Genomic DNA, 26,947 nt, shown 5'->3' on the forward strand with positions numbered 1-26,947 from the left:
TTTTCTCATGGCTTCATTTATCCATTTAGATTCACTGCTTTCTGTTGCTGCTGTTTGACACCATGTTGATTAACAAAACATCACAACTTTTTGTTTGCAATTGTCACACTTTTTTTTTTTTCTCGAGGAGCAAGTCTGCATCTTTTCACTGAAACACACTTTTTCCTATTAATGAATGAAAGCTAACAAGACAGAAAAAGTGTTCCCAGAATGACAGGTTTCTAATTTAAACTGGACTTTACCTCACTTTAAAAATAATCGGTGTTTATCTTGATGCATCTCTTTAGTTCATTCGACATGATTCAGGTTTAAACAGCAGGAGGGTTTTGTTTCCTGACATCATGAGAGGGGCAAGCAGAAGGAACTCATTAATGGCTGGCAAATAAAGCCCACACTTTTAATAGAAATTACTCCAACTTCTGCTCAGTAGGGATCAGAGGTTTTGCTCCTTCTCAAAAAGCACCAAAGCAGAACTGCCTCTGCATGAGCACTGCTTTGGTGTGAATGAGGTGATGGATGGATGAACCTTTGGGCATGTATATTCAATATTATTCAACATTGTTATGAAGTTGTAGCAAAAGCCTTAGGTCCATTCAAAACTCCACAGCAAGCGCATTCAAATGGACTAGAGAGAGGGAGATTTGCATTTCTCTTCACTAGCTGCCCCTTAAATATAGAAATCAATTTAAAATCCTTCTACACATGTACAAAGTCCTGAGTGATCAGCCAGCATCACACTTCGAGGAAGCATATTAACCCCATCAAGTACTTAACTCAGAGTTCACTAAGTTTAAAGAAAACAAACAACCCAAAACCTCTGCTACTAAAATTCTACTTAAAATGTTTTTAAATGTTCGATACGGTTTGCTGGGAGTCCTCTCATGATGCACTAAGGATGTTTCCTAGGATGAACCCACGTGTATTTGAGCGCTTGAAAGGAAGGCAACTGTTTGGCTTAAAAACATGTCTCACCTGTCACCCAAGAGCCAGTTTTATAACAACTGTAGAGCTCTGTGATAGGACTCGCATTATTGATAAAGGCTCACTGAGCATCAGGATCACCTCAAAGGGACAACATCACTATGTGTTAAATACCTGAGACTGAAGAAGACTCTTGGATGGATATGAGAGAGAGAGATCTTCATGAACCAAAAAACATTCAAGTTCAACCTTTTTTAATTTTACACATTAGTTTCTGACAGGTCTCTTTCATTACCTACAGCAGCATTTCTTTATGATGTAGAGAAAACAGGTTGTCCTCTTGAAATTGTGATATCTCAGGGGTTAAATTTGCAGTTAAACTACATTACACTGGTTCAGCCCATTTAAGAAAATGGACCCGAATGTAGCCCACAATGAAAATTGACTATCACATGCTTGAGAACCTACCTATATTCTCCCATATGTTTATATGCCAACGTTACACTGGTCTATGTTCTCCCATAATCTGTTGTTGATCATCATCTTTCTATGCTCTCACTTTTCCTCCCCCCCCCCAAACAGTTGTGGTATCTTTAGTGCTTTCTCTCTCTTATATTGTGGGATCTTTGCTTTGCAATATAAAGTGCTTGAGTTAAACATTTTTGAATTGGTGCTGTATTCAACTGAAAAGCCCTTTAAGTGGTGAAAACATCTTCAGGCCCCCCCACTGTTAAAAGCTGTCTCGTGCTTCATCAGCCAACTGGAACAGCGCCTTCAAACGCACAACCATAACCATGGCAGACTCTTCTCTGTCATGGCAACTCTGTTTCTTTTCACACCTGTTAGTTCAGGTGATCACGAGACCATCACAATCTGCAAACTCTCACTCCACAGTCCGAGCTGAAGAACTGCATCCAGCAGGTCACCATGAAGGGTAAGTGCTGCTGGTTTTAATGCTCACACAGAAAGTCATCAAATGTTCAGCTTTAACTAATGTGATCGGTCTGCATCCACACAGTTGTAGCTGGTGGTGTTTTGTTGCTGGCTGTTGTCCACCTGAGCCGTCCTTGTATCAAAGAGGGAACGATCACGATCTGCTTCAACATCCCAACATGTAAGGAATTTTGTTTACTACACCTTTAATGGTGACCTTTAAAATAGGCTTAGACAGCAACATTTTATATATCGGAAATAAAGTCAATTAACTTCATACCAAGAAGAAAAATGGATTTCTTCTTCATTTAATTTAATTCAATTTAATACACAAATGTGTATACTGAAAAAAACGCAACTGGCCTTAAAGTCGCCTTTTCTGACAAGATGTTTCACCTCTCGTCTAATAAACTTCTTCAGCTGTCAAACAACAAGCAGAGAGTGCATGATATTTAACCCTTAGTAGGAGCAGGTCTCTTGGAGGTCCCCAGGGTTGTTGATCCACTGTTAATCATGTGACCTGTCACATGAGCCAAAGGGACGGCCCTCACTAAGGGTTAAATACCTGAGACTCCCTGAATGTGGTTTTAAGAAGAAACCTTTCGGCTGACCTGCACAGATATAGATTTAGACATTCTTGTAGGAATAAACACATGAACCAAAACCTGCTCACGCTGGTTAAAAAAAAACAGTCCGATCAAATGATTCAAAGCTAAAACCATTTCCTGTAGTTTTACAAGTAAAAAATAGAATTTCATATAAAAAAGAAAATGACCCCTAAACTCTACTTTTCAGAATTTTTTTATTTCCATTGACCAAAGTTTTTACAATTATATATTTTTTAAGTTCTTCGGAGGATTCCGATGATTTCATTGTCTTTTGTGCCTTTATAGTCCCAGACTGAGTCTATGATGTTGAGGCTTCTGGGGTCATTGGGACAAGTCTGATTTCAGTTCTGTCAGGCTGTAAAGATTGATCAAGAAGTTTTATTTTCTCTTATTGATCTTACTACAATTTACTAACAATTTAATACTCAACGTGATCAAACCACAGTTAATGATACCTGCTGACTTGTAACAGATGCTGCAAGTTTTACTCTGGTCACACATTTGTCAACCACTAGGGGGAAGCAAAGGCAACAAAATAGTCTCTTCAGATGTTTGCATATCTGCAGGATGCTTTGATTTTATAGTTTCACTGCATGTTTTCTCCTTTGAGCTCATTTGTTGATTCAGATTGATTTAGCAAAAGGATGCAAATGTATGTATGTGCAGCTTTGTGTTTGACTCCTCTAAAAACACTTCTGCCCACTTAGACTTTGAACCTGGTTCCTCATCTCTGTTGATGGTCCTGAAGGATGTCGGAGAGATCAACTCCACAGTGCTGCAGAGTGAGAACCTCGCTTCTATCACCAGGCTCACGATCAACAACGCAGGTGTCACGAGAATCGCTGAAAAAGCCTTCAGCTCACTTACCAATCTTAAGTATCTCAGCTTGGAGCTAAACAATCTGTCGCAGATTAATTCAAACTGGTTTAAAGAGCCCGCCGCCCTGAGTGAGATCATCCTTACGGGAAATCACATTGAAGTCTTGAGTGAGTCCACGCTCGGACAGTTTGCTAACCTCACAAGCCTCAGGCTGAATAAAAACATGCTCAGGAATATTGAGCAGAATAGTTTCAGTTCCCAGGCCGCCTTGGCTGAGTTAGACTTGTCCAAGAACAAGTTGACTTGGGTCTCACCACAAGCCTTCAGATCTCTGACCTCCACCAAGATCAGATTAGGTGGGAACCCTTGGGACTGTTCGTGTGAAGCTGAAGACTTTGTCGCCTTTATGAAAGGTTTGAGAAAAGTGAGAAACTACATTATTAATGTGGTTTTATTAAAAAAAAGAAAAGAAAGAAAGAAATGTAAAGTCGCTTCTCCCCTCAGCTCTACAGAGCAGATCTCAGCTGGAAAACGAGATGGACGTGACCTGTGAGAGTCCTCCATCCCTGAGGGGTCGGCTGGTGTGGAACGTAACGGTATGCGTGACATCACCATCAAGAACACCGTCAGTGGGCCCTTTATCCACTGGTACAGCTGTTTCTTCTTGCCTAATTATTTGTTTTTATTAAAGTCTACAAGTCTAAAAGCATAACTGCCACGTAGTATCTACATTTTTACCTGCAGTAAAAGTGGTGACGACCTCTCCATCGCCAACATCAGAGACAGAAACCTCCGTCAAACCCAAACCCACTATAAGCTCTTCTCACACTGGTACGTGAAGCTTTTTTTTCTTTTCCCAGTTTCCGTTAGATGCTGAAGATTCTTTGCATTTTAAATTTGTGCGTGCTTGTGTTCTCTCCACTGACAGTTCCGTCATTAGAAACATCTGTCCACCCTAAGCCCACTTATGCACACACACCTGGCCCTGCATCCACTGGTACATGTGCTGCTTTTTTTCATAAAAATTCAAAATTCTTACAGAAATATTTCCACCCCTTTAAAAAAAAAAAAAAAAAAGCAATGCTTCTCTCTGTTTTTCCTACAGTAAAAGTGGAAACTCCTTCATCACGACCAACATCTAACTCAGACACTTCTGTTACACACAAACCCACTGATGTAGCCACAATGAGCTCGTCCCACACCAGTACAGTGGCTGATCAATTTTGTGAAATTCTTTACATTTTGTGCGTACTAGTAACTGGCACCTTTTTTTTCTATTTTTGCCTGCAGTTAAAGTGGTGACAACCACTCCATCACGCCCAACATCAGACACTTCTTTCGCAGCCTCATCCACTGATGTACCTCCAATAAGCTCTTCCCACACTGGTACATGTGGCTAATCCTTTTTTTGAAATGCTTTTCATTTTAAATTGTGCCAGAGTTGTTGTTTTTTATTTGTAACACTTGACAAGAGTATTTACATATCTTTACTTAAATAACCAACACTTAGTATTTGTATTTTTACCTGCAGTAAAAGTGGTGAGGACGCCTCCACCACGTCCAACGTCAAACTCAGATGTTTCTTTTAAACCCACATCCACTGATACATCCACAATTAGCTCTTCTCACACTGGTACATGAAGTTTTTTTTCTTTTCCTAGTTTCCGTTAGATGTTTGAAATTCTTTACATTTTAAATTTGTGCATACGTTTGTTCTCTGTAGTTACAGATTCATCATTAGAAACATCTGTCCACCCTAAGCCCACTTACGCACACGCATCTGGCCCTGCATCCACTGGTACATGTGCTGCTTTTTTTCATAAAAATTCTAAATTCTGACAGAAATATTTTCACCCCTTTTTAAAAACAAAAACAATGCTTTTCTCTTTTTTTCCTACAGTAAAAGTGGAAACTCCTTCATCACGACCAACATCAAACTCACACAAACCCACTGATATACCCACAACAAGCTCTTACACCAGTACATGTGGCTAATAAAATTTCGTGAAACTCTTTACATTTCAGTGTGTGCATACTATTAACTGGCACTTAGTATTTCTATTTTTACCTGCAGTAAAAGTGGTGACAACCACTCCATCACGCCCAACCTCAAACTCAGGCACTTCTTTCAAAGCCTCATCCACTGATGCATCCACAATAAACTCTTCTCAAACTGGTACTTTTTTTTTTTTTCGTTTCCCAGTTTTTATTAGAAATGTGAAATTCTCTACATTTTAAATTTGTGCGTATTTATGTCTCGGCTGTTCTCTCTAGTGACAGTTTCATCATTAGAGACCTCTATCCACCCTAAGCCTATCTATGTACATACACCTAGTCCTGCATCCACTGGTACATGTGCTTCTTTTTTTTGTTTGAAATTCACCATTATGACAAGAATACTCTTATCTCTTTAAAACATTAGCAATCAGTGTCTCCGTTTTTCCTGCAGTAAAAGTGGAAACTCCTTCACGACCAACATCAAAGACAGAAACTTCTTTCAAAACCAAACCCACAAGCTCCTCTCTCACTGGTACATGTGGCTTTTCCTGTCTTTTGTTTCTATTGTTTTTATCCCCCCCCCCCCCCCCCCCCCCCACACACACAACTCATACCACTGACTGACCACATTATTAGGTACACATGCTCAACTGCTTATTAACACAAATATCTAATCAGCCAATCACATGGCAGCAACTCAATGCATTTATGCAAGGAGACATGGACTGTTTCTTTGTGTCAGAGTATCTCTGAATGCACAATGCATCAAATCTTGAAGCAGAAAAGCACATCAGGTGGTTCTCGTGTCAAATAAGAACAGGGAGCTGATGCTACAATTCTGCTCTCCAAAATTGGCCAACATAAATTTTGCTTGATCTGATAAATCTTGATTTCTGCTGCAGCATTTGATTGATAGGGTCTAAACATGAAACCATGGATCCATCCTTCCTTGTATCAATGAGTCATGCCACTGCTGCTTGTACAGTGGTGTTGGGGATATTTTCTTGGCACACTCTTGCCGCTTAGTACCAACTGAGCATTGTTTAAATAGAGTAGAACCCCTTAATGTACCATCTTCTGATGTCTCCTCCTATAGCAGCATGACAGTCATGTCACAAAGCTCAAATCATCTCAGACTGGTTTCTTGAACATGTCGACTCAAACAGCCTCCACAGTCATCTGGTCTTGTCATCATCTCAATATAAACCAAAATCTCTGAGTAACGTTTCCAGCACCTTACTGTATCTTTGTGATGAAGAATTAAGGCAGTTTGGAAGGCAAAGAGAGGGTCTCTAACTTTGACAGCATCAAATCTGTGTCACAGAATAGCTCTGAATCACTGATTACGAATATTCCTAAGATTTTTTTGTTTTGTTTTATGTTGTTGTCTATTATTTTGCTATGAAAAAATAATTTTATATCAGTTTGACAGAATCTACCGTAACCGCATTGGGGAAAATCTGCACACACCCTTAGTATGAGTCATCCTGAAACTCTGTCAGTTATTGACCTGCAGATGGCGCCAGAGTAACACGATTAATCTGACCATAGCCCAGCGGTCCTGAACTGTATATAACTGTTAAAACATTTTGCACAATTACTGCTTTTAAGAAGTGAAAACATTCTGCATTTTACAACATTGTGGACTCTCTAGTTTGTTTCTTATTCTCCTCAGGATCTTATGAGACATCACCTCTGGTAAGGACAGAAGCCTCACCCCACGCCGAACTCACAAACTCATCCACAACAGCTTCTGAACCTGCTGGAGTGACAGGTACATTGGATTCTTCTCAAAATGTTTGTCATCAGAATTCTGAAATACTAATGCATGAAATCTGTGCTGTTTTTTTTTTTTTTTTTCCTTTGGCCAGTTCCATCACAACCACCGTCAGATACCAACATTGTCCGTGCGCTCATTGCTGTGATTGGTATGTTTCTACTGTATATTTCTGTTTGATTGAATTGAAAATACATACGTAGCTAAAATAGTCTTTCTGTTTACCTGGCCCTCTCTACAGTGGTCCTCTGTGTGCTGCTGTTTGTGGTGTGTTTCCTGGCTGTGCGACACCGAAGGAAACACAACAAAAAAAGTGTGACACCCGGGCATTCGAGAGAAGACAAAAAGCAGCTGGAAGAAGAAAGCAGATCAAGTCATGACTCTCTAAGATCCTCTGAGAATAAGGATGCAGAGATGGCTCGGATAACATCCTTTACTGGAATCAGAGCAAAGTCAGCAAATGCTGTAATCCTCATGTCTCCTTTTTGTGCATCTGGGAAGGATCCTGTGACTTTGCATACTGAGACAGAGGCTCAAGCAAAAGTCACTGAAAACCCAGCTGAGGGAAAGCAGAAGCTGGTGAATGAAACTGAAGCCACAGGAGCTGCAGGAGGATTTCAGACAGAAAATCCCGCAAACACCACAGACACGATCAAGGAGAATGAAAAAACAGCCAATCCTGGTACAAATCTAGATGAAAACCCTGAATGTGTTCCTGTTAGCACTGACATGGTACCTTATCTGAGCATCGGCACAGACCAGAACAAATCACTTCCTGTTGAAGAGTCTGTTGAAGGTCTTGGTCTAAGATCAAAAGGCAGCAAAATTATCAAGAGGATCTCTACCTGGCCCCTCGCTGCAGCTCAGTGGCAGGAAAGATGCAAAAGAAAAGCAGAAGATGAGGAGGATGGTGATGACTTGACTGTTTGGAGACAAAATGTAACAAAGAAGTTTTCAGATGAAATAAAGAAGACTGTAAATGATAGAGGCCATCCCTTCGCTTTTGATCGGGACAAAGAGAAAGATGAAACTATGAAAAATCAAATGGGGGCTCTCATGGACCTGAGACACTCGCAGTCCTTAAAACCAATTGAAGAGGAACACCTGAAGAAAGAAGGGATGGCAGTGGGTGATACTACCACTGTGACACAAACGACTGCACAAAACCAAAATGCGAATCAGGAAAACCTCCATCAGGATCGACATCAGACATCTGGAAAAAGCTCAGCACACAACAACATCAAGAGCAGCAAGGAGGACAATCAGAGGAAGGAATCGAAACGAGCTGTGCACAGCAGGCAGAGGGCAGAAAACAGGGCGTCCAGCTCAAAGGCTCCCTCTGGTGGTGCATCACCTGATGACGAAACGCTGCTGTCTGGGAACGACTACGCCTTCATGAACCTGCTGCATGAAGTCGTTCAGAACAATGGCCGTTGGACCAGACAGAGGTGGAAGCAGACACATGCCAACAAGCAACGGCGTTAGAAGAGAGCTGGCAGAGGAGATCATCATGGCTATCCAATCACTCTTCAAGTAAAATGAAATTCTCACTTGATTCTTACACTAAGTGTAACTTGAAAGTTTGCTGTATTGGCACAGTGCAGTCCAGCCTCTGCCTCTTAATGCATGCGTGTTAAATATGACGACTGGCTGAATTTAGCCCATTTTCCAAAACCCAGCAATCTTTCTAATGGCTAGCAGAGGGCAGCTCTTGAAATCAGATTGCATAGAAGTCTACTTAAAGGCCAGATTTTCTAAACTAGACCCAAGAGTGCTCATAATTGTGATTAGAGTTGGAAAAAAAAGCTTTTTGAGGTGAATTTCAATATCAAGCTCAAAAGATAAGACATGCTTTTTTTCAGCGTTAAATATCAGTGCAATTAGCGCTAAATTGCATGTTGCAATCGTTAGTAAATCATTTTGCATGTCTGATTTAAATATTCTCCTCCCTGTATTTTACTTTGCTCTCCTTTTATGCAATGTGTGCCCTGCTCACTTGATTTATTAAATTTCTGAGTTTATGGTTTCAATATCTTGTTTCAACTTTAATTTAATACATAATTTTTGTCCAAAAAAATGATAGTGTCACTTATAATGTGATACATAATAATAATAAAGACGTTTTAGGGTGAAGCTAATTTTCATCGCTTACTTTATTGCTGAATGTGTACAAATATGGAAATGTAAATAAAAGAGCAAAAGAAAAAATATTTAATTTGAGCTAGCAACATATTTTGTTTTGACGAAAAAAAAGATGTTAACAAAATAAGTTTTGTTTGGTAACTCTCGGCACACATCAGAAGAGTCTTTTAGCTCACACACATAACATACCAGCCACCTATATAGGTGGGGTCATATCTATATACGGCACAAAATATATGTCATTATCCCCGCATTCCTCACATAAATGAAATAAAACATCCGTGTTTGTGTTAGGTTCATCCGCTCTGGCTGCATGCAGCATTTATTTGTTCATATTATGAATGTGGAGAAGAACACTTCTCATAAGAAATAGTACAAAAATTGGACAATGACTCAAAAACAAAGTGGAGGTAAACAGAATACATATAGTAGGCTTTTGTTAACACAGAGACAACATGCATGTTCCATTCATATAAATACACAGTATCAAATAATGACTCCAGCTTGCAAGCAGTTGACTCGATTATGGGTTTCTCTAGACATTGGACTACTGGTAAATGTCCCTGTCAACGTACAAAATGTCTTGTTCTTGGCAAGCCTGTATATCAAAACATGCTTCTTTTTTTCGTGTTAACATGCCCCGTGTGGTATTGTAAGTGTGGACAGTAGGAGATGTGAAGTGAACCCTTTCTAGAGTGTTCGGATTTGTCACAAGTGAGGACCTAGGAAGATGTTACGCGAGTATATCAGCACACTGATTGCATCCTCCATCGCAGTCACTCACGCTTTCACTCCTCACCTCCCTGCCCTGTAAACTGACACTTCAGAGGGGCCAATGAACAAAGATCAACAGTACATTTCAGCGGAACAAATATGCCTACAGTAATAAGCATGAAAAAGCCTATCCTATATTTTCTTCAGAACAAACAAGGGAAAAAATGGCACATCTCAGTGAGAGAAAACACTTTGATTTCTCAAATCGTCACTGGGTATTTCTTTGACAAATGAAAAATTAAGTATCGAATCAAGTTTTGTAAACATTCACAGGGTAAACCAAACCAACAGATGCATGATAATTTACTGCACATCACGCTTTTTTCTGCTTCATGGGAACGGTTGAATACTGTCCGCCGTGTTCTGCAGATTCATATTAAAGGGGTGCTGTTATGCTCTACGCATTCCCGTAGAGCATAGTGCAAAAATAGTTCAAGTCCAACAGTTTCACGTTTCGTCACACAAAATAACAAACTGGCAAACAATGAGTACATTAAGGTTTTATATACACTGAGCAAACCAAATGTACAGCTGAAAGAAGATAAATCAAGATTAAATATTGTTTCATACACAATGTGCCCGTACGGTTCAGAAAGGAGCGCATTTTGCTTTTCAGCTCGTTCCAAAATAAATTTGGAAATACAGTAAATTTACAGGATAGAAACAGACTTGACTGTGCCTGTCGATATCTGTGCAAAACTATTCTGCTACCGGTCGCACTGCAACTCATCTCCAGATATGATCATAAAAACAAAAAAACAAAAAAACCCCGACAACAATCAAATGAATTCAAGTTGAAAACACTGGAGCCTGACTGCTGTTGATATTAATTACAGTTAACGATGATGCATCTGATAGCATTTAGCAAAAGATGAGGATCTTTATTTTCAAGTGACCGAGTGAAATAGCAGTTAGAGATATCAATTCTCCAATTTTTACCACAACAGATCCATTGTGGCACTGATAACTGAAAGTCATTTAAACATTTTATGATTTGATTTTAGTGCAAGTGGTGATTTTTTTAATTGAGCATCTTATTTTGCTAGATAATTGGGTAATCTAAATACTCTCTCTAAATTCTACAGCTAAGTAGTCACATTTTGCATCTTTATGTACGCAATAATCCAAAGATTTTCACCGTGAATTTTCAAATGATGTAGGTTACCCTGTTCCCGCGTCACTTAAATCACCTTTCTTCCCCATTCTGATGCACGGTTTGAATTGTAGGTTGTCTCAAACAGGCATCCATTCCTAAATGCACTCTATTCTCACCATGTGATTGGCTGATCAGTTATCTTCATTAACAAGCAGTTGAACAGGTGTACCTTACAAAGTGACCATGATATGTACTGAGTGACGGAGACACTTGACAGTTAAAAATTAACTTGTTAAAACTAGTAGTCCAGAAAAAAAAAGAATTTTCTCATTCTATCCTATTCAACGATAAATAGCACTTAAATATAAAATTAAAAATGCAGCTTATAATACTTCAGATAAATACTGAGTTGTAATAAGTACAGCAGCAAAAAGGCTTGTGTTGTTAACATTAGTTTCTAAATGCTAAATTTAGAAAATTGTTCCTTTTTTTGATGAACAGTTTTCCTTTTGCTGCTGCAGATGTTTGGGTCAGCTCCTGTAATAATAAACACTGATGTCACAGATGTACAGAGCTTGTCGTTGGCAGGCGGCGGCGGGGATGCCATGTTTTACTAAACTGAATGCACAAAATGTGATCTGACATGAGATGTAATTTGTGTGCGTATATTAAAAAACTAGCCTACAGACTTTTCCTAAATAATGAGCATGTGATAAGAAGGATAGTGCTGCTGTGATAACAAGCACTGTGCAGGGCCAAGCTCACTATGTTTAGCTCTTATTGGGAGGATGTTCTGCAGCTAGCTTGGTTAGCAAGCTGGGTCCATAAACCGTAGGGCTGAAAGTCGAAACTAAAATAACTTCTGATTAGTACTGATAAGTTACTTACTAATAAAAAAAAATTAGGTACACCAAAATTTAAGCACAAAATTGTCAGACTGTACAATCAGCTGCACAGCAGGCCATATATATTTTTATGTCAAATAATATTACGTCAGAAATGCTTTAAATGGCACCAGCAGCACAAACATTGTAGTTCAGTTCAGCAACTAATTGTTGAGTACTGTCACACCCTGATTATTAAAGGCTTTAAATATGTACATTTCATAGCTGACGTTGGGAAACCCCGACAGGCATGCAAGTCTATGGGGACTGACTCACTGATGGAGATGACCTACGAAACTGCAGATTTTGGCACTTCTGCATTTTCTTTAAGAACATGAATTAACATTTTGTGCACCCACTGCAGTAAAACAAGGAATAACGAACGTTTTATTTCCACCTGTACTGCTGCTGACAGGCTCCATACTAAAAAGATGCAGAATGGCACAAAAGTTATAAATAATTCAACGATATTCACAAAGCAATAGTGTAAACAGAATGGCACATACAGTAGAGCAGACATGACTTGGAAAACTTAATGAAATAAATTAGGAATAAATGTACTTTCTAGCAATGATCACAACAAAGTCATTTCCAGAAATATACCGCAAACCTGGCTGATAAAAGTAGCACGGCAGTGTGTATATTTACAGAAAAAAAGGTTGTGCTTGTAAGTAAATAAAAAACCTGTCTAACAAAGTTTTAAAATTTGAATTAAGCTAAAATAAATAAGTAAAGAGAAGTGCACAGGTAGTGTAATTTTAGGTTAAATGCCTAAAAAAGAAGAAATTCAAAGCATTTACCCTCGTCTTTAGATGACATGATCGTTTAGATGTGAAGGAGGGTGTAGTTGCCCCAGGTTTCTGTTCTTTTGTAAATTCAGGTAGAAACAAGCACAGAGGAGGTCATGGTATGAGGTCAACCGCACTGCTTGGTGAACGAAGTGACGGTGAAGATATTCTGTTTAAGCTCTACTCTCGCCGTCCTTTTTTTTCGGAGGAGGGTTCTCAGTTTCAGATTGTTTTCGTGGGTGATGTGTGTTTGCGTGTGTTTGAATGGCAGGTGATGACGAGGCACTCTTCATGCATCTTTCTATAGCAGCTCGGTAGGGAAACAGGAGATCTCTCAGGGGTGAATTTTTAAGATGTTGATCGTTTCTGGTCTCGAGCTGAGACGCACTTAATGCACATTCACTATGGACAGCTGATCTCGGCCCGATAGGAGCCTTTATCTGTGTGAGACAAACTAGCTCAGTGGGCCCAGGCCGGCTTTCAGAGGTTAAGGGTCAGGGTGTGTAGAGGACTCTGGGGGCGTGGGTGGGTTTCAGAGGTGAGTCTCATCTCTGGTCTCTGTGCCAAAGTCTTGCTGGTTCCTGCTACAACGAGCCGGTCCCACCTGCGAGTCCTCCGGCACGTGCGCCAGTGGGTCTGAGCGGATTATATACCTGCAAAGACAAAAACTGACATTATCTGCCAGCATGGAGCAGTTACAGACTTGGACTCCCAAACGAGTACTTACATGTAAACATCTGGCATTTAAATATGGCAGCCGGGGGTTTCACCTCTAGGAAAGTTGAGCATTATCACTAAATTAAGCTGTTAATTAGTCTAAAACTTACTGTGAGAGTAACTTTCCAACCATGTACTTGCTAAATATTACTCAAGAGGTTTGCACTGTTCACCTTCCTTTCTTACTGAGTCTCCAGAGTGGCTCCACAGTGTAATGGTTTACACATTTACCTAACAAGAGAATGAGCCCTGGTTTTATCCCAGGAGATGACAGGAATCAGCTGGTGTTTCTGTCAGGAAGGACATCTGGCGTGATCAAACACATGTTGTATTTTTTATACTACTGTCTACAGTAGCAACAATTTAATTATTATTACCAGGTGATTTACTTAGTTACTATCAAGTTGAAAACAATATAATAAAGGTCTATGAAACAAAAAATATAGAGATCTCAAATAAATAACAGATGAGATCTTAAATACTGGAACAGTTCTATTATTAAAGCACTGTCATGATCTCAATCAGTGGACAGTTACAGGGTAGTGTATTAACTTGTAGTATGGATGAGTGCAAATTAATTGAAACTTTAAAATCCTAGTTTGGTTCTAACAGTTAAATTATTAACTACACCAATCAGCTCCAACATTAACATTAGGTATTGTGTGCACACAGCTTCTTTAAACCAGGGTCCTTCATATAATATTTGTAGCTGTTTCAAAGAGCCCGCTACGATCAGCAGATACAAATGGTCTGCAACTATGTTTAGGCAGAGGTTGAAGTAACACCCACATAAATGCAAGGACTTGCTTCATTCAGGCTGCCTTTTTACACAGTAAATCCTTTTGCTTTTTCTGATAACATTACTCATGGGGCCAGGCCGCCTTCTTCCAATGCCTCCCCTGTGGACAGGGGTCGACATGACCAGCTCTGTAGTGTGGCAACAGCCTGCCCTCTTTCTGTCACGGCCTGCACTGAACTTTTTAATAATGTAGCCCAGTAAGACCCACCATGTTCACAGGCTGTGACACAGTCATATAGCCACCTCAAGCTGGATCATGTCAGTCCCTCAGATCCACATTGCCATCAACAGCTGACAGTTCACTTGCTGCCAAATATATCTCAACCCTAACAGGTGGCACTGTAGCGATATGCAATTCCCTTCGCCTGTCAGTGGTTATAATGTTGTGTCTGATTGGTGCATTACTCAAAAGCAGAATGATTTGCCAGCTGTCCCTTCTGGCTGCTCATTATAATTACATAAGCTCGACCCTGGAGTCTGTGGCGGCGAGGCTTCAAAAGTGGAAGTTCAGTGCGCAGTTTGAAGTTAAGCCTTTGCAAGTTAAATAACAACTAGACTTCATTTCAGCCATTTTTTACTTGCCTTTCTTATGAGGCTAGAAATAATTCTGAAGCAGTCACGCTTAACAAGGTGACACCAGTATTATTAAGGAACTTTACTGATGCCTCGTATTAATTAATATTCGTGTTACGTTGTTGACTGTTTCAGAATAGCTATACTTTTTAGTGTTAGCCAGTTAACATGCCAGTTATATCGCCGCCTGTTAAGATCCACACACCCTGCTGGTTCTCTGCTCGAGGTGTTAACCGTTACCTGTGCGCGTGTGCTGCAGGCATCGATTCACACATCAAAAAGGGTGACGCTTTGCGACACAGCTGGAGTTTACATGAAAGGTGTTATAAATGGAATATTTCACATAATACCAGACTTTTCCTGCAGTTCTCCTGCAAAAGATATATTTACGAAACAGTGTGAAGTCATTGTTTGTAGCTGTTTGCAAGCTGCATGTCTGGATATACAGGATGACTGTAAATACTAAGTTGAATAAACTTATAATTTGTCCTTTTCCCCCAGATCAGATAACAAAGTAACAATTTGTTACAGCTCAGTAATAACATAGTAACATTCCCTTTTAATTACCCCACTGAAGTTGTAAGTGTATCCAAATAATAATTTTGTATCAATAGTTGTTATAGCTGAGTGATATTACATTGAAATTATGTTATTGGGTAACAACAAGTGGAGGAGTTTAAGTATCTTGGGATCTTGTTCACGACTGACGGGAGAAAGGAGTGGGAGATCTACAGACGGTTTGGTGCTGCAGCTGCAGTGATGTAGACGCTGCACCGGTCTGTTGTGGTGAAGAGAGAGCTGAGTGTAAAAGCAAAGCCCTCAATTTACCAGTTGATCTACGTCCCTACAATCACCTATGGTCACAAGCTGTGGGTAGTGACCGAAAGAACAAAACTGCGGTTACAAGCGAAAGAAATGGGCTTCCTCCGAAGGGTGGCTGGCCTCTCCCTTAGAGACAGGGTAAGAAGTTCGGCCATCCAGGAGGGGTCAGATTGAGCTGCTGCTCCTCCACATCGAAAGGAGCCAGCTGAGGTGGTTCGGGGATTTGATAAGGATGCCTCCTTGGTGAGGTGTCCCGGGCATGTCCCACTGGGAGGAGGCCCCGGGGCAGACCCAGGACACGCTGGAGAGATTATATCTCTCAGCTGGCCTGGGAACGCCTTGGTGTTCCCCCGGACAAGCTGGAGGAGGTGGTGGCTGGGGAGAGGAAGGTCTGGGCTTCTGTGCTTAGGCTGCTGCCCCCACTACCCGGCCCCAGTTAAGAGGAAGAAGATGGATGGATGGATGGATGGGTAATAACATTCAAGAAACCCGGGGTAAATATAGTAAAACAATGTGCTGGTTACAAAATAATAACCTACTAGCAATAAAATTGCAATATCTGTGCATTACAATATATTTGTATTCTGATACTATATATTTTATAGGGGTGCAACGATACTCGTATCGATATTGAACTGTTCGATACAGTGCTTTCGGTTCGGTACGCATATGTATGAACAATACAAAATTTGTAATTTATTTTATCAACTTTCCTTCTGACGATGCTGTCTGTGTTGAGCGCTCAGTGAATCTGCGTTCGACTACTCCGCCTAGGCTGCACTGTCAGCGCAGATCCACTGAGCGTTCAACACAGACAGCATTGTCAGAAGGAAGAGCGCAGGGCAAGTTAGCGAGACAGAAGTTAAGCTCTCCTTGCAACATGGCAAATTGAACCTCCCCCACCCTCATTCAGATCTGGCTTTTGGAATTATTTTGGTTTTCATGTGACGTATGACCCTGAAGCTAAGCGCGTCATGGACTAAAGTAAAACAGTATGTTGGATGTGCCACGCAATGCTCAATTACATGGGTGGGAACTAGTGTGTTAGCGCAGTTAGCTCGTTAACGTGTTGGCCGTCTAGCCCCATGCAGGGGTAGCTCGTTAACGGAGATTTGCCATGTTGTGGCGTTAACGTCATTTCAAGGAGATTAATGCTGACAGCACTAGTGGGAACACAACGAATATGACTGCACATTTACACTGACATCATCCTAGTGCAAAGACAAGTGGAAGCAGACAAAAACAACAAGCATGCATGCTACAAACTTTACCCGAGTCATTTAGACAGCCGTTAGCACATGATTCTCCTTATGGGGACCTGATATGTTTAATATTGTGGCGAGCTCAGACAAGGAGGAGACGGAGGTATCGTTTGGTCTTGCTTCCCGTGAGCTAGCCAGGGAGCACAGCCGTTTATTGACATCTGCAGAAGAACACTGCCGCTAGCTAACTGCTCAGCGCCGCAACCGCACAGCAACAACAACACACAGAGCGCCCTCTGACCCCGGAAGGACACACCGTCGCAGCGAGAAGGCGTCACCCGTCACTATGGCAACATAAACAAAACATAACTGTACAAACAGAACCCCGAACAGCCCTGACCCGCTACATAGCCCCCACCTAAGGGGTCAGTCGTCCCCGACGACCCCATTACCCCACACAAAGTCCTGCAAATGTCCAGGTGCCTTCTTTTGGCGCACCGGCCGGTCACGACCGGCGGGGGAAAAGTCACTCGGGTCAGAACATGGGGTGCCACCATCATCCCACTTCTGACACCAATGTGGCGAGCTCAGACAAGGAGGAGACGGAGGTGTCGTTTGGTCTTGCTTCCCGTGAGCTAGCCAGGGAGCACAGCCGTTTATTGACATCTGCAGAAGAACACTGCCGCTAGCTAACTGCTCAGCGCCGCAACCGCACAGCAACAACAACACACAGAGCGCCCTCTGACCCCGGAAGGACACACCGTCGCAGCGAGAAGGCGTCACCCGTCACTATGGCAACATAAACAAAACATAACTGTACAAACAGAACCCCGAACAGCCCTGACCCGCTACATAGCCCCCACCTAAGGGGTCAGTCGTCCCCGACGACCCCATTACCCCACACAAAGTCCTGCAAATGTCCAGGTGCCTTCTTTTGGCGCACCGGCCGGTCACGACCGGCGGGGGAAAAGTCACTCGGGTCAGAACATGGGGTGCCACCATCATCCCACTTCTGACACCAATGTGGCGAGCTCAGACAAGGAGGAGACGGAGGTGTCGTTTGGTCTTGCTTCCCGTGAGCTAGCCAGGGAGCACAGCCGTTTATTGACATCTGCAGAAGAACACTGCCGCTAGCTAACTGCTCAGCGCCGCAACCGCACAGCAACAACAACACACAGAGCGCCCTCTGACCCCGGAAGGACACACCGTCGCAGCGAGAAGGCGTCACCCGTCACTATGGCAACATAAACAAAACATAACTGTACAAACAGAACCCCGAACAGCCCTGACCCGCTACATAGCCCCCACCTAAGGGGTCAGTCGTCCCCGACGACCCCATTACCCCACACAAAGTCCTGCAAATGTCCAGGTGCCTTCTTTTGGCGCACCGGCCGGTCACGACCGGCGGGGGAAAAGTCACTCGGGTCAGAACATGGGGTGCCACCATCATCCCACTTCTGACACCAATGTGGCGAGCTCAGACAAGGAGGAGACGGAGGTGTCGTTTGGTCTTGCTTCCCGTGAGCTAGCCAGGGAGCACAGCCGTTTATTGACATCTGCAGAAGAACACTGCCGCTAGCTAACTGCTCAGCGCCGCAACCGCACAGCAACAACAACAACAACAACACACAGGGCGCCCTCTGACCCCGGAAGGACACACCGTCGCAGCGAGAGGGCGTCACCCGTCACTATGGCAACATAAACAAAACATAACTGTACAAACAGAACCCCGAACAGCCCTGACCCGCTACAATATGCTGCTGAGAATATAGCCCAGAAGAAGCGTATAGTATAGCTTTTATTTTGGAAAGAGCCATTTCTCTGTAATAAACTCTCTTTTCCAAAGATGAGTGATTCCTCAATCAGATACAGGTGTTACCGCGCCAGATCCGCGGCCCCGAACCGTAGTAAGGAAACCTCTGGCAGTTACTTGAAGGTTCCGTAACTGACTCGTAGCCGGCAACAGCTTACTATACAGGTCAACTCCGCTAGCAAAAAGATCGAAAGAGGCGTAGGAAACTGCTTCACCGAACTTTATTTCTTCTCTAAGGCACGAACACCGCGTACAGTGGGCTGAAACAGTTTACTCACAGCGAGCATCGCCGACACAACTCTGGCTGTCGAGGGAGTTATTATATTCCTTTTATTTATTTTCTTTTCGTCTCTTCTGTAGCTAACCGTTACTTTTTCCCCTTCTCCGCTCTCTCTCTTCACATACACACACACCAGGCAGTCCCGCTACACACATTCCGAATACATTTCCCATCAGGCTTCATCCTTAAAGGGCCATGCCTGTAACACAGGGCTTGCAAAATCGCTAGCCCGATGGGGGCTAGCGATTTTTCCAGTCGGGCTATCTCTGCCCTGCCCGTCGGGCTATTGTAGGAAGAAAAATATATGTCAATGCTTTTGCATTCTTTCGGAAATGTAGCTGGGTAATTATGTCATTGGCATCGGTGAGCCACTGTCAATATGTGACATATTGAAATCGCGTTTGAATTTGCGCTTGTTTTTTGCTTTCATTTTGCAAATGTCCAGGTGCCTTCTTTTGGCGCACCGGCCGGTCACGACCGGCGGGGGAAAAGTCACTCGGGTCAGAACATGGGGTGCCACCATCATCCCACTTCTGACATCAATGTGGCGAGCTCAGACAAGGAGGAGACGGAGGTGTCGTTTGGTCTTGCTTCCCGTGAGCTAGCCAGGGAGCACAGCCGTTTATTGACATCTGCAGAAGAACACTGCCGCTAGCTAACTGCTCAACGCGGCAACCGCACAGCAACAACAAGAACAACACACAGGGCGCCCTCTGACCCCGGAAGGACACACCGTCGCAGCGAGAGGGCGTCACCCGTCACTATGGCAACATAAACAAAACATAACTGTACAAACAGAACCCGAACAGCCCTGACCCGCTACAATATGCTGCTGAGAATATAGCCCAGAAGAAGCGTATAGTATAGCTTTTATTTTGGAAAGAGCCATTTCTCTGTAATAAACTCTCTTTTCCAAAGATGAGTGATTCCTCAATCAGATTTATTTTTTAAATTACTTTTGTTTCATTAAATTTAAAAACTGTACTTTTGAGTTAAAATATATATTTCTAATTTTAATAAATGACAAATTAAAAAGGCATGAACATTTTTTTTGTATCGAAAAAATATCAAACCGTGACACCAAAGTATCGAACCGAACCGAACCGTGAATTTTGTGTATCGTTGCACCCCTAATATTTTAATATATTTATATTCTAATATTTATATTATGACTTGTGGCAGTAAGTGGTAATAAGGTGATATTTAATATTGGTTAATGCTTTGACATATGAGGATGGATACCATATTATAATTTCCAGGCTTTAATAACAATATATAAGATTTTGATTTGTGTATATCATAGCTGAGCTCCACATGTCAACTATTCAGTAATTTATTACTCAGTTTAATTTACATTTAAGTACCATTAGTGTTGGCTGACCAGTCTAAAAAACATAATGGTTTAGATTGTAATTTAGTCTGACTGTAACTAACAACACACAGATAAAACACAAAGGTGTTAACAAAGTAAAGTGTAGAGGATAAAAGAGAGAGGTCCTTACACAATGTCGTTGAGCTCCAGCATGGTGTCAGGAGGAGGATTGATGAGGACGTAGGACAGCGTGTTCTGGTGGTCGTTCATCTCATCTGTAGAAACAGACAGAGATGGCCTTCAGTGCTGCTCTGGAGCCCTCTCTCGTCCCCCTCCATTATACAGAACATCAACCAGGAAATGAGCCTTTTATCCATTTAAAATATGACACTGCCTTGTTTTCAGCCTTTCAGTCAGGACAAAAGTAAAGTAAAACTTAACGAGCAAGTGGTGCAAAAAATCGGAGGCAAATAACTGCGGGAATAATTTGAGGGTTCCTTGTTACAACTGCTAATGATCATTTAAATCTTAATATGAGGAAACAAATGATCTTATTAAACACATTTAGCATGAATAAAGCCTGTCATTAAGTAATGTAAAGCCTGTATTTAAATGGGATTAGAAAAAAGAACATACAAACTCCAGAATCTGACATTTTTACACGGTCATTTTAAATAGCTGGAGCAGGGGCAGCTTTACCACACTTATACAAACTCTGTGAGTGGAGGACAGTCGCAGTTTTTTTCACATAATCAATTTATACAGGATGTCTTTTATTCTATTTTTTATCATTAATGCAAAATGTTTTCAATGGGTGACTGATCTGGGCTCATCATTCAGTTCTTCCTTTTTTAAACATTTTACACAGTATTCAAAGTTCTTATGGTTTGTATATTTTAAAGATGTATAATAAAATTTGACTAGCAAAAGAGTTTTGAAAGCCTTTAGAGTCCAGTTTGCCATATTCACCAATTTCTTGTAGAAGAAATCAATCCTGCATATATTCTCTACCTTTAACTAGTTCCTTAACCAGGATGTAAATGACGTAGGCTCAAGATTCATAACAATTCACAGGTTGCTGCACGTAAAACGACCAATGTTACCTCAACCTTGATCACAGTTTGGGTGAGGACCCATTAAGCGATCAGTGTGTGCAAGTTTGATTAGATTCTGATGAGTACTGCAGGGGAAGTACCAGACGTTGACAACTGGGGACGAGGACGGATTCACTTTAATAGTTAAACAATTCTTCCAGTCTGCAACAAGCTAATTGAACAATAAATCAACCATGTGATTATAAATTACTGTTAGAAAATTTAATATTTCACAAAATATTAAACTGATTTAGAAAATCTTATTATTTTTATTTGAAAAGCATTTTAATTCGTTTTCAAATCAACCACTTAAAGATACTCATAAATTGCTAAATTCCCCCATTCAGTCCTTTACATCCTGTTATAAACACTAAAAACATTAACAGTTGTAACAAACATCTTTTATTGCTTCAACAACACAGTTAGGCCAAGGAAATTGTTCTGCACTATGAAGAGTTTAGATTTTATGAGAGGAAACCTATGAGAGTTTAACCTTTATTTTTCCAGATGAGTCATATTATGTGTGTGTGTGTGTGTGTGTGTGTGTGTGTGTGTGTGTGTGTGTGTGTGTGTGTGTGTGTGTGTGTGTGTGTGTTAATCATGTCTGCATGCATGTGTGGTGATTGCACTCCGGCAGTGTCTCCTACTTGTGTCGTGTGATGGGCGGAGGAAGGAAAAGGAGGGCACGTGTGTCTCCGTGACAAACCCACCTGCTTGTGGCCCTTTATAAAGCCAGGCGGGGTGAAAGAGAGAGAAGGTCTAACCGTTACTGACAGGGCACTTTGTGGAATAAGGGGAGGCCCACATGCTGCCTGCTGACTGAAATGGCACCCCATGCGCAGCTTCAGAACGGAGCCAGCATGCAGACAGCGTCCCCAGCTACGCAACAGATCGATCTAAGTCGCATTCCTTTTACGTCCTGCGCATTCCACACGGGACCAACAGGCTGCTAAGGCGGCAGGTTGCCATGCTAACTGACGACACTCAGCCTCCCACCCCCCCCAACCACCACCACAACCCAGCCTCCCCCCGACTGACATGTGACATACGCACAGACAGAGAGGAACATGCTCCAGCATCCGTCAGACTGGACCAAACGCAGAGCGACTCAAACCAAACAGAGTGAAGCAAAGCACATTGGGAGTGTGAGAGTGGAAGAGGTCAACCTGCTGCTTCATCTATTCATCTATTCAGGTACACTTTACAGTTACGGTAATTCTCTGTTCGCCCTTCATCCACACATCGTTACTGCAGACTACTCAGTGTATTAAATATGGGTTATACCATGGCGGCAGATATATAATTGGTAACCAGCTGAAGAAAAGCAAAGGATTTATTGTTGTGGCTCTGTAATCCAGCATAACTATAGTTATAACAATGCTTACTTTTGCTCATGTTAGAGGGTATACTTTTTTTAAACAGTTTTGCTCCTATTAATGCTACTAATTTGGAATCAACAGCTTAAAATCCCCCAAAGCAACAAATAAAGATGATCTAGACCCCTGCCTTATTCATGCTACGGAAGTGTGAATATTTAAATATTATATTTAATATACTGACACTGGTAATTATCCAACTCTGGAAACATGATTCTGGACTGGTCAGCGTTTAAGTTGGTCTCTTTTTGCTTGCGTTCCTATTATTCCCATTTATTAGGGTCAGTGTTTTTTCCCATTAATCAAAATCCTAGTTTTTAATGTAGCAATTTAGGATGTAGTCATTTAGTTATTGTGGCACTAAAATAACTATAGATTGGTCTTGTTCTAATTTAGAAACCTTCGATTTTTAGCTCAAACGTGTGAAACAAATTACAGGAAAAGAACCGAATCCTGTTCGATCCTCTTTTATGCCGTGCGTCATCATTTGTTCTGAGGGAGCACCTTTATCTTTATGGTTCAAAAGCTGGCCTCAAACAAGATGACCACAAAGCACTTTTATAAGTATGAAAATGTTGTCAATCCACAGACTGTGTATTAAAAATAAAATTAGAAACTAAAGGACGCTCCACATTCAAAAGAGATTTTCCAATCATGAGGCAGGCCTGTCTGAAAGCATACCCTGGTTTTATTGCCCTTTCAGGCTCTAATGGGGGCCATAATTTACATGTGCTGAGTTAAATAAGACTTGGAACCATCGATTACGACTGTAAACTCATTAGAAAAGCATTTTCTGAAGTCACCAGAGAGCACTTGGGTCATTTCCTACAGACTTCTACAATCAGATTTCTTTCTGGAGCCAGAGGAGTTGCCCCCTGCTAATACTGAGATGACACATCCTTGCTGGCTTTGCTTTTAAGAGCCACTAGCATAATGTCCACATTATAGTGAGTCTGTGTGTGAAACATATGTTATCATCCTTACAGTCACCAGAACTCAACCCAATCGAACACCGCTGTAAGACTTTCACTGTTACGGCAGTGAAGGAAAATATCTTTGGAATAATTTTGTTCCACCCTGCCAGCAGAGTGTTGCAGTCTTTCAGTATCACCCGCCTTTATATTCTGATTTTTATTTCCTCCCTCTATATTTATTCTTTCCACACAGTGCTCTTGGCGTGCACATTTTCCATAACTACACTAAAGCGAGAAGTTAAACCACTGGAAGTCGCTAAAAAAGCAATATTTTTGGTGAATGTTAAGTTGCTCTTTAAATAAAATTGAGAGCACTCCAGTGTGCAGGAGTACAGAACCACAAGATATATTACCAGAGCAAAAACGCTGAGAGGTAAAAAGAGCTCAAACTGACTACAATCAGCTCAAACTTGACTTCTTTGGGGAAGTGGCCATGGCATAAAGTTAATACACTCTGAGGTGCACTGACATGTGAAAGTAACAGACATGGAGGAGGAAAAGAGCCCCGCTTCCTCCAACATGTTTACTTTCTACATCAGACCACCTCCGACACTCGTCGTCTTTTATACATTTATAGAATACAATCTATCCTTCCATCCACAGACATAATGCACTCCGCTCCACTCTTTAAGCCATACTCTGATGCCCTGCAGTACTCTAGCCATTTGGGACGTCACCTCACAGGAACACAATGCAGAAAGACCAGATAGAGATCGAAAAAGAGAGGGAGAGAGTAGAGTGAGAGACTTGCTGCTGACCTACTGCTGACTCTGGCAGGGGACACACTCACATAAAAAACACACGCACACTCACACTCATGCAGTAAAGTTGCAGTACTGTGATCAACCAGCTAACCTGACAGCCTGGTCCCCTCTGAATACGGGTGCTCTGAAATGGCCTGCAACTCTAAGCAACGGCAGTCACTGTTAACTTCAACGTCCTAATGTATTCATTTGTACTCAAGTTATACGTCAAATAAAACAGATTATATAACTAAAGAGATAAGATAACAGCTACAGTTAAGCATTCTTTTTGGTGGGCAAATGCTATTCTTCATTGGATGCTGGCGAAAGGACAAATTCCTTTCTCCACAAGGTGGACGTAATCACTCACATGTTGCAAATGAGTTATAAACAGCACACAAATTACCTTGCAAATATCCTAGATTTACTCGATTCATGACATCGCTCGCAGTGAGATTAGAAACATCCTCTACAAGCCAAAAGGGGAAGGAAGACAGAAGAGGCAGAGAAAGGAGGTTAAAAAAAAAAACAAGAACAAGAAACAAAAAAAATATCAGGCAGGCAGCAAAAGCATCTGCAGATTCAAAAAAAAGAAAACAACAATCAAAAAAACTCTTAAAAGTGTGAGAGCAATGCAAAGAGGCCATGCATCAGTGTGTGCACAGAATCACTTCCAAATTATTAATCTGTCACATCCTGCTGCAGAAATCCTCACTGACATTCATGGTTCTTTAGAAGATCTTGAACTTCAGGAGTTCTTCCTGAAACGTATTTAATTGACACATTACAACACATCTGGAGCATGATTCTGCTTTTTTGTTTTGAGCCGTGAAGCTGGGAGGAGGCAAAAACGAAAGAAAAAGTGAACTGAAAAGAATGCAGGCAATTTCACTCTGTAATTGCAGTCTTGAATGCAACTGAGACGAGGTTCGTGCTCCTGCATCCTCATGCGTGATGTGTTCACATCCACATGATGGTATGATCATGACTGCGAGGTGGTGTGCGTCTGAGTTATGACACACGGAAGAGGAGTTTGATGGGTGTGAAAGTGATGTGAGAAAATGAGGTTTTCTGAAGGTCAGTGACGATGCAGTGCAATGTCGATGATCTGTACTAACAAGCCTCACATTACTATGTGTTCATGGGAAATGAGATGAGGTAAAAGAAAACAAAAATGACTGGAATACAGATCGGAGGGTTAAATAACTTTCTCAAACACAGCTGCTTGCACTGCAGAAATAATTTAACCAGCTGAGAGAAGCATCAATTAGTGAAGCAAAAGAATCTCATGAACTTGATCCTGAAACCTGAACTTATCAGACTCTAGAGTGTCCTTGCTTCTAAAATTTAAGCTCATGAATATACTTCACCACCAGGCTCAGAAAGTACTTTTGCAGCTGATGCTACGGCCCATTGATTCAGTACGTGCAATCTTATTAAGGCTAACAGGGCCAGTTTATTATATCTCGATTTAAACTGATAACACAGTGACAATGAAATTTGTGGTGGTGCATAGATATGTGACTTTGAGACTTTGAGATGGTCAATATCATTATTATTACGCATCAGAGCAAAGCCCAGTAAAACCAACAGGTGGTAACAGAGTAGGCAACTGAGGAAAGGCAACAAGTGTTCTCAAACAAATGCAAGAACTCATTCTGCAGCTGTATGTAGTAATGGTACCCGTGTTTAATCAAGGAACTCATGGGAGTTCCTCACATAAGGCAGTGATAACAAAGGCACTGTATGTGTAACTGCCTGTGGCATGAAATCAGTCACATGCTATTCTTGATCTGAGCAGATTACAGTGTTCAGGAACAATACAAAAATAAAATCTTTAGCCTGTCCCAGCTTCTAAAATTCTCTGTAGTATAATCTTTGGTTTTTGGATCATTAAAAAACAAGCAGCCTAAAGAGATCCATCTGGGGTGACATTTTCACCATTTTCACTACTAGAAAAAGCGTCGTAAGTAGCTCAAATAAGTCAAAAGATATAGACGCCAAAACAAACATCCATTACAGAGGACATAAATGAATAGGCTGGTTCTCAGGGGGCTATAAATATTTTGAATAATAAGAGCACAGGCCTGGCCTGATTAGTCTCTTGTGCCAAATAGCCAGGGTGCTTTTGTGGCAACATCATAAATCAGTTATCCACAGGGTTCAGGTCCCCCAGTTCTTAGCAACAAGGACTATGAGCAGCCACTTAATGACATCAAGAACCACCACACCTGAGCAGCTAGCAGAAACTGGGAGACGAGATGGACAGGGTTAGCTGGCTAGTAGCATCCTTTTAGAATAAGATGCTTACATACCGCACCCTTCAACGCACATATTAAACAAATATGTAAGACTGCTTTCTTCCATTTGCGCAACATCTCTAAAATTAGAAATATCCTGTCTCAGAGTGACGCTGAAAAACTAGTTCATGCATTTATTACTTCCAGGCTGGACTACTGTAATTCATTATTATCAGGATGTCCAAAAAACTCACTGAAAAGC

At 41.5% G+C, this 26,947-nt stretch overlaps 2 protein-coding genes across 19 annotated transcripts in view; one reads left to right on the forward strand and one right to left on the reverse strand.

The window, feature by feature from the left end:
* Positions 1 to 1,769: 1,769 nt before the first annotated feature.
* LOC101469607 (uncharacterized) lies at positions 1,770 to 9,217 on the forward strand. 3 transcript variants are annotated; one of them, XM_076891106.1, is made up of 17 exons: positions 1,770 to 1,855; positions 1,940 to 2,035; positions 3,170 to 3,694; positions 3,786 to 3,929; positions 4,026 to 4,112; positions 4,210 to 4,278; positions 4,387 to 4,485; positions 4,572 to 4,667; positions 4,813 to 4,914; positions 5,005 to 5,079; positions 5,182 to 5,262; positions 5,356 to 5,457; positions 5,556 to 5,630; positions 5,731 to 5,811; positions 6,955 to 7,053; positions 7,151 to 7,207; positions 7,298 to 9,217. In XM_076891106.1, the coding sequence occupies exons 1-17, from the start codon at positions 1,849 to 1,851 to the stop codon at positions 8,539 to 8,541; spliced, it is 3,039 nt and encodes a 1,012-aa protein (XP_076747221.1). In that variant the 5' UTR covers positions 1,770 to 1,848; the 3' UTR covers positions 8,542 to 9,217. The 3 variants fall into 3 exon arrangements, with proteins under 3 accessions (XP_076747221.1, XP_004566784.3, XP_076747222.1); XM_004566727.6 differs by having other exon boundaries at positions 5,562 to 5,630; XM_076891107.1 differs by lacking the exons at positions 5,556 to 5,630; positions 5,731 to 5,811 and having other exon boundaries at positions 7,298 to 9,216.
* Positions 9,218 to 12,013: 2,796 nt separating this feature from the next.
* Positions 12,014 to 26,947, reverse strand: part of kcnt1b (potassium sodium-activated channel subfamily T member 1b) — a 74,878-nt gene continuing 59,944 nt past the window's right edge. For 11 of the 16 annotated variants that reach the window (XM_076891100.1, XM_076891097.1, XM_012923437.4 and 8 more), the window contains 3 exons: positions 24,852 to 24,914; positions 20,449 to 20,533; positions 12,014 to 13,393 (listed from right to left, as the gene is read on the reverse strand). In XM_076891100.1, coding sequence (XP_076747215.1) covers positions 13,273 to 13,393; positions 20,449 to 20,533; positions 24,852 to 24,914 — 269 coding nt within the window. In that variant the 3' untranslated portion in view covers positions 12,014 to 13,272. Of the gene's footprint in view, positions 13,394 to 20,445; positions 20,534 to 22,062; positions 24,609 to 24,851; positions 24,915 to 26,947 lie in introns of those variants that run through there. The other 5 variants (XM_012923440.3, XM_012923446.3, XM_012923445.3 and 2 more) reach the window with 2 other exon arrangements.

Source organism: Maylandia zebra, linkage group LG12 (genome assembly GCF_041146795.1).
Source record: "Maylandia zebra isolate NMK-2024a linkage group LG12, Mzebra_GT3a, whole genome shotgun sequence".
Taxonomy (NCBI): domain Eukaryota; kingdom Metazoa; phylum Chordata; class Actinopteri; order Cichliformes; family Cichlidae; genus Maylandia; species Maylandia zebra.

Excerpts from the sequence above, each read along its gene's own strand:
- LOC101469607 (XM_076891106.1), top strand. Across the intron at positions 4,915-5,004 it reads AATTAGCTCTTCTCACACTG|TTACAGATTCATCATTAGAA; the intron begins GTACATGAAGTT and ends TGTTCTCTGTAG. Across the intron at positions 5,812-6,954 it reads CACAAGCTCCTCTCTCACTG|GATCTTATGAGACATCACCT; the intron begins GTACATGTGGCT and ends TATTCTCCTCAG.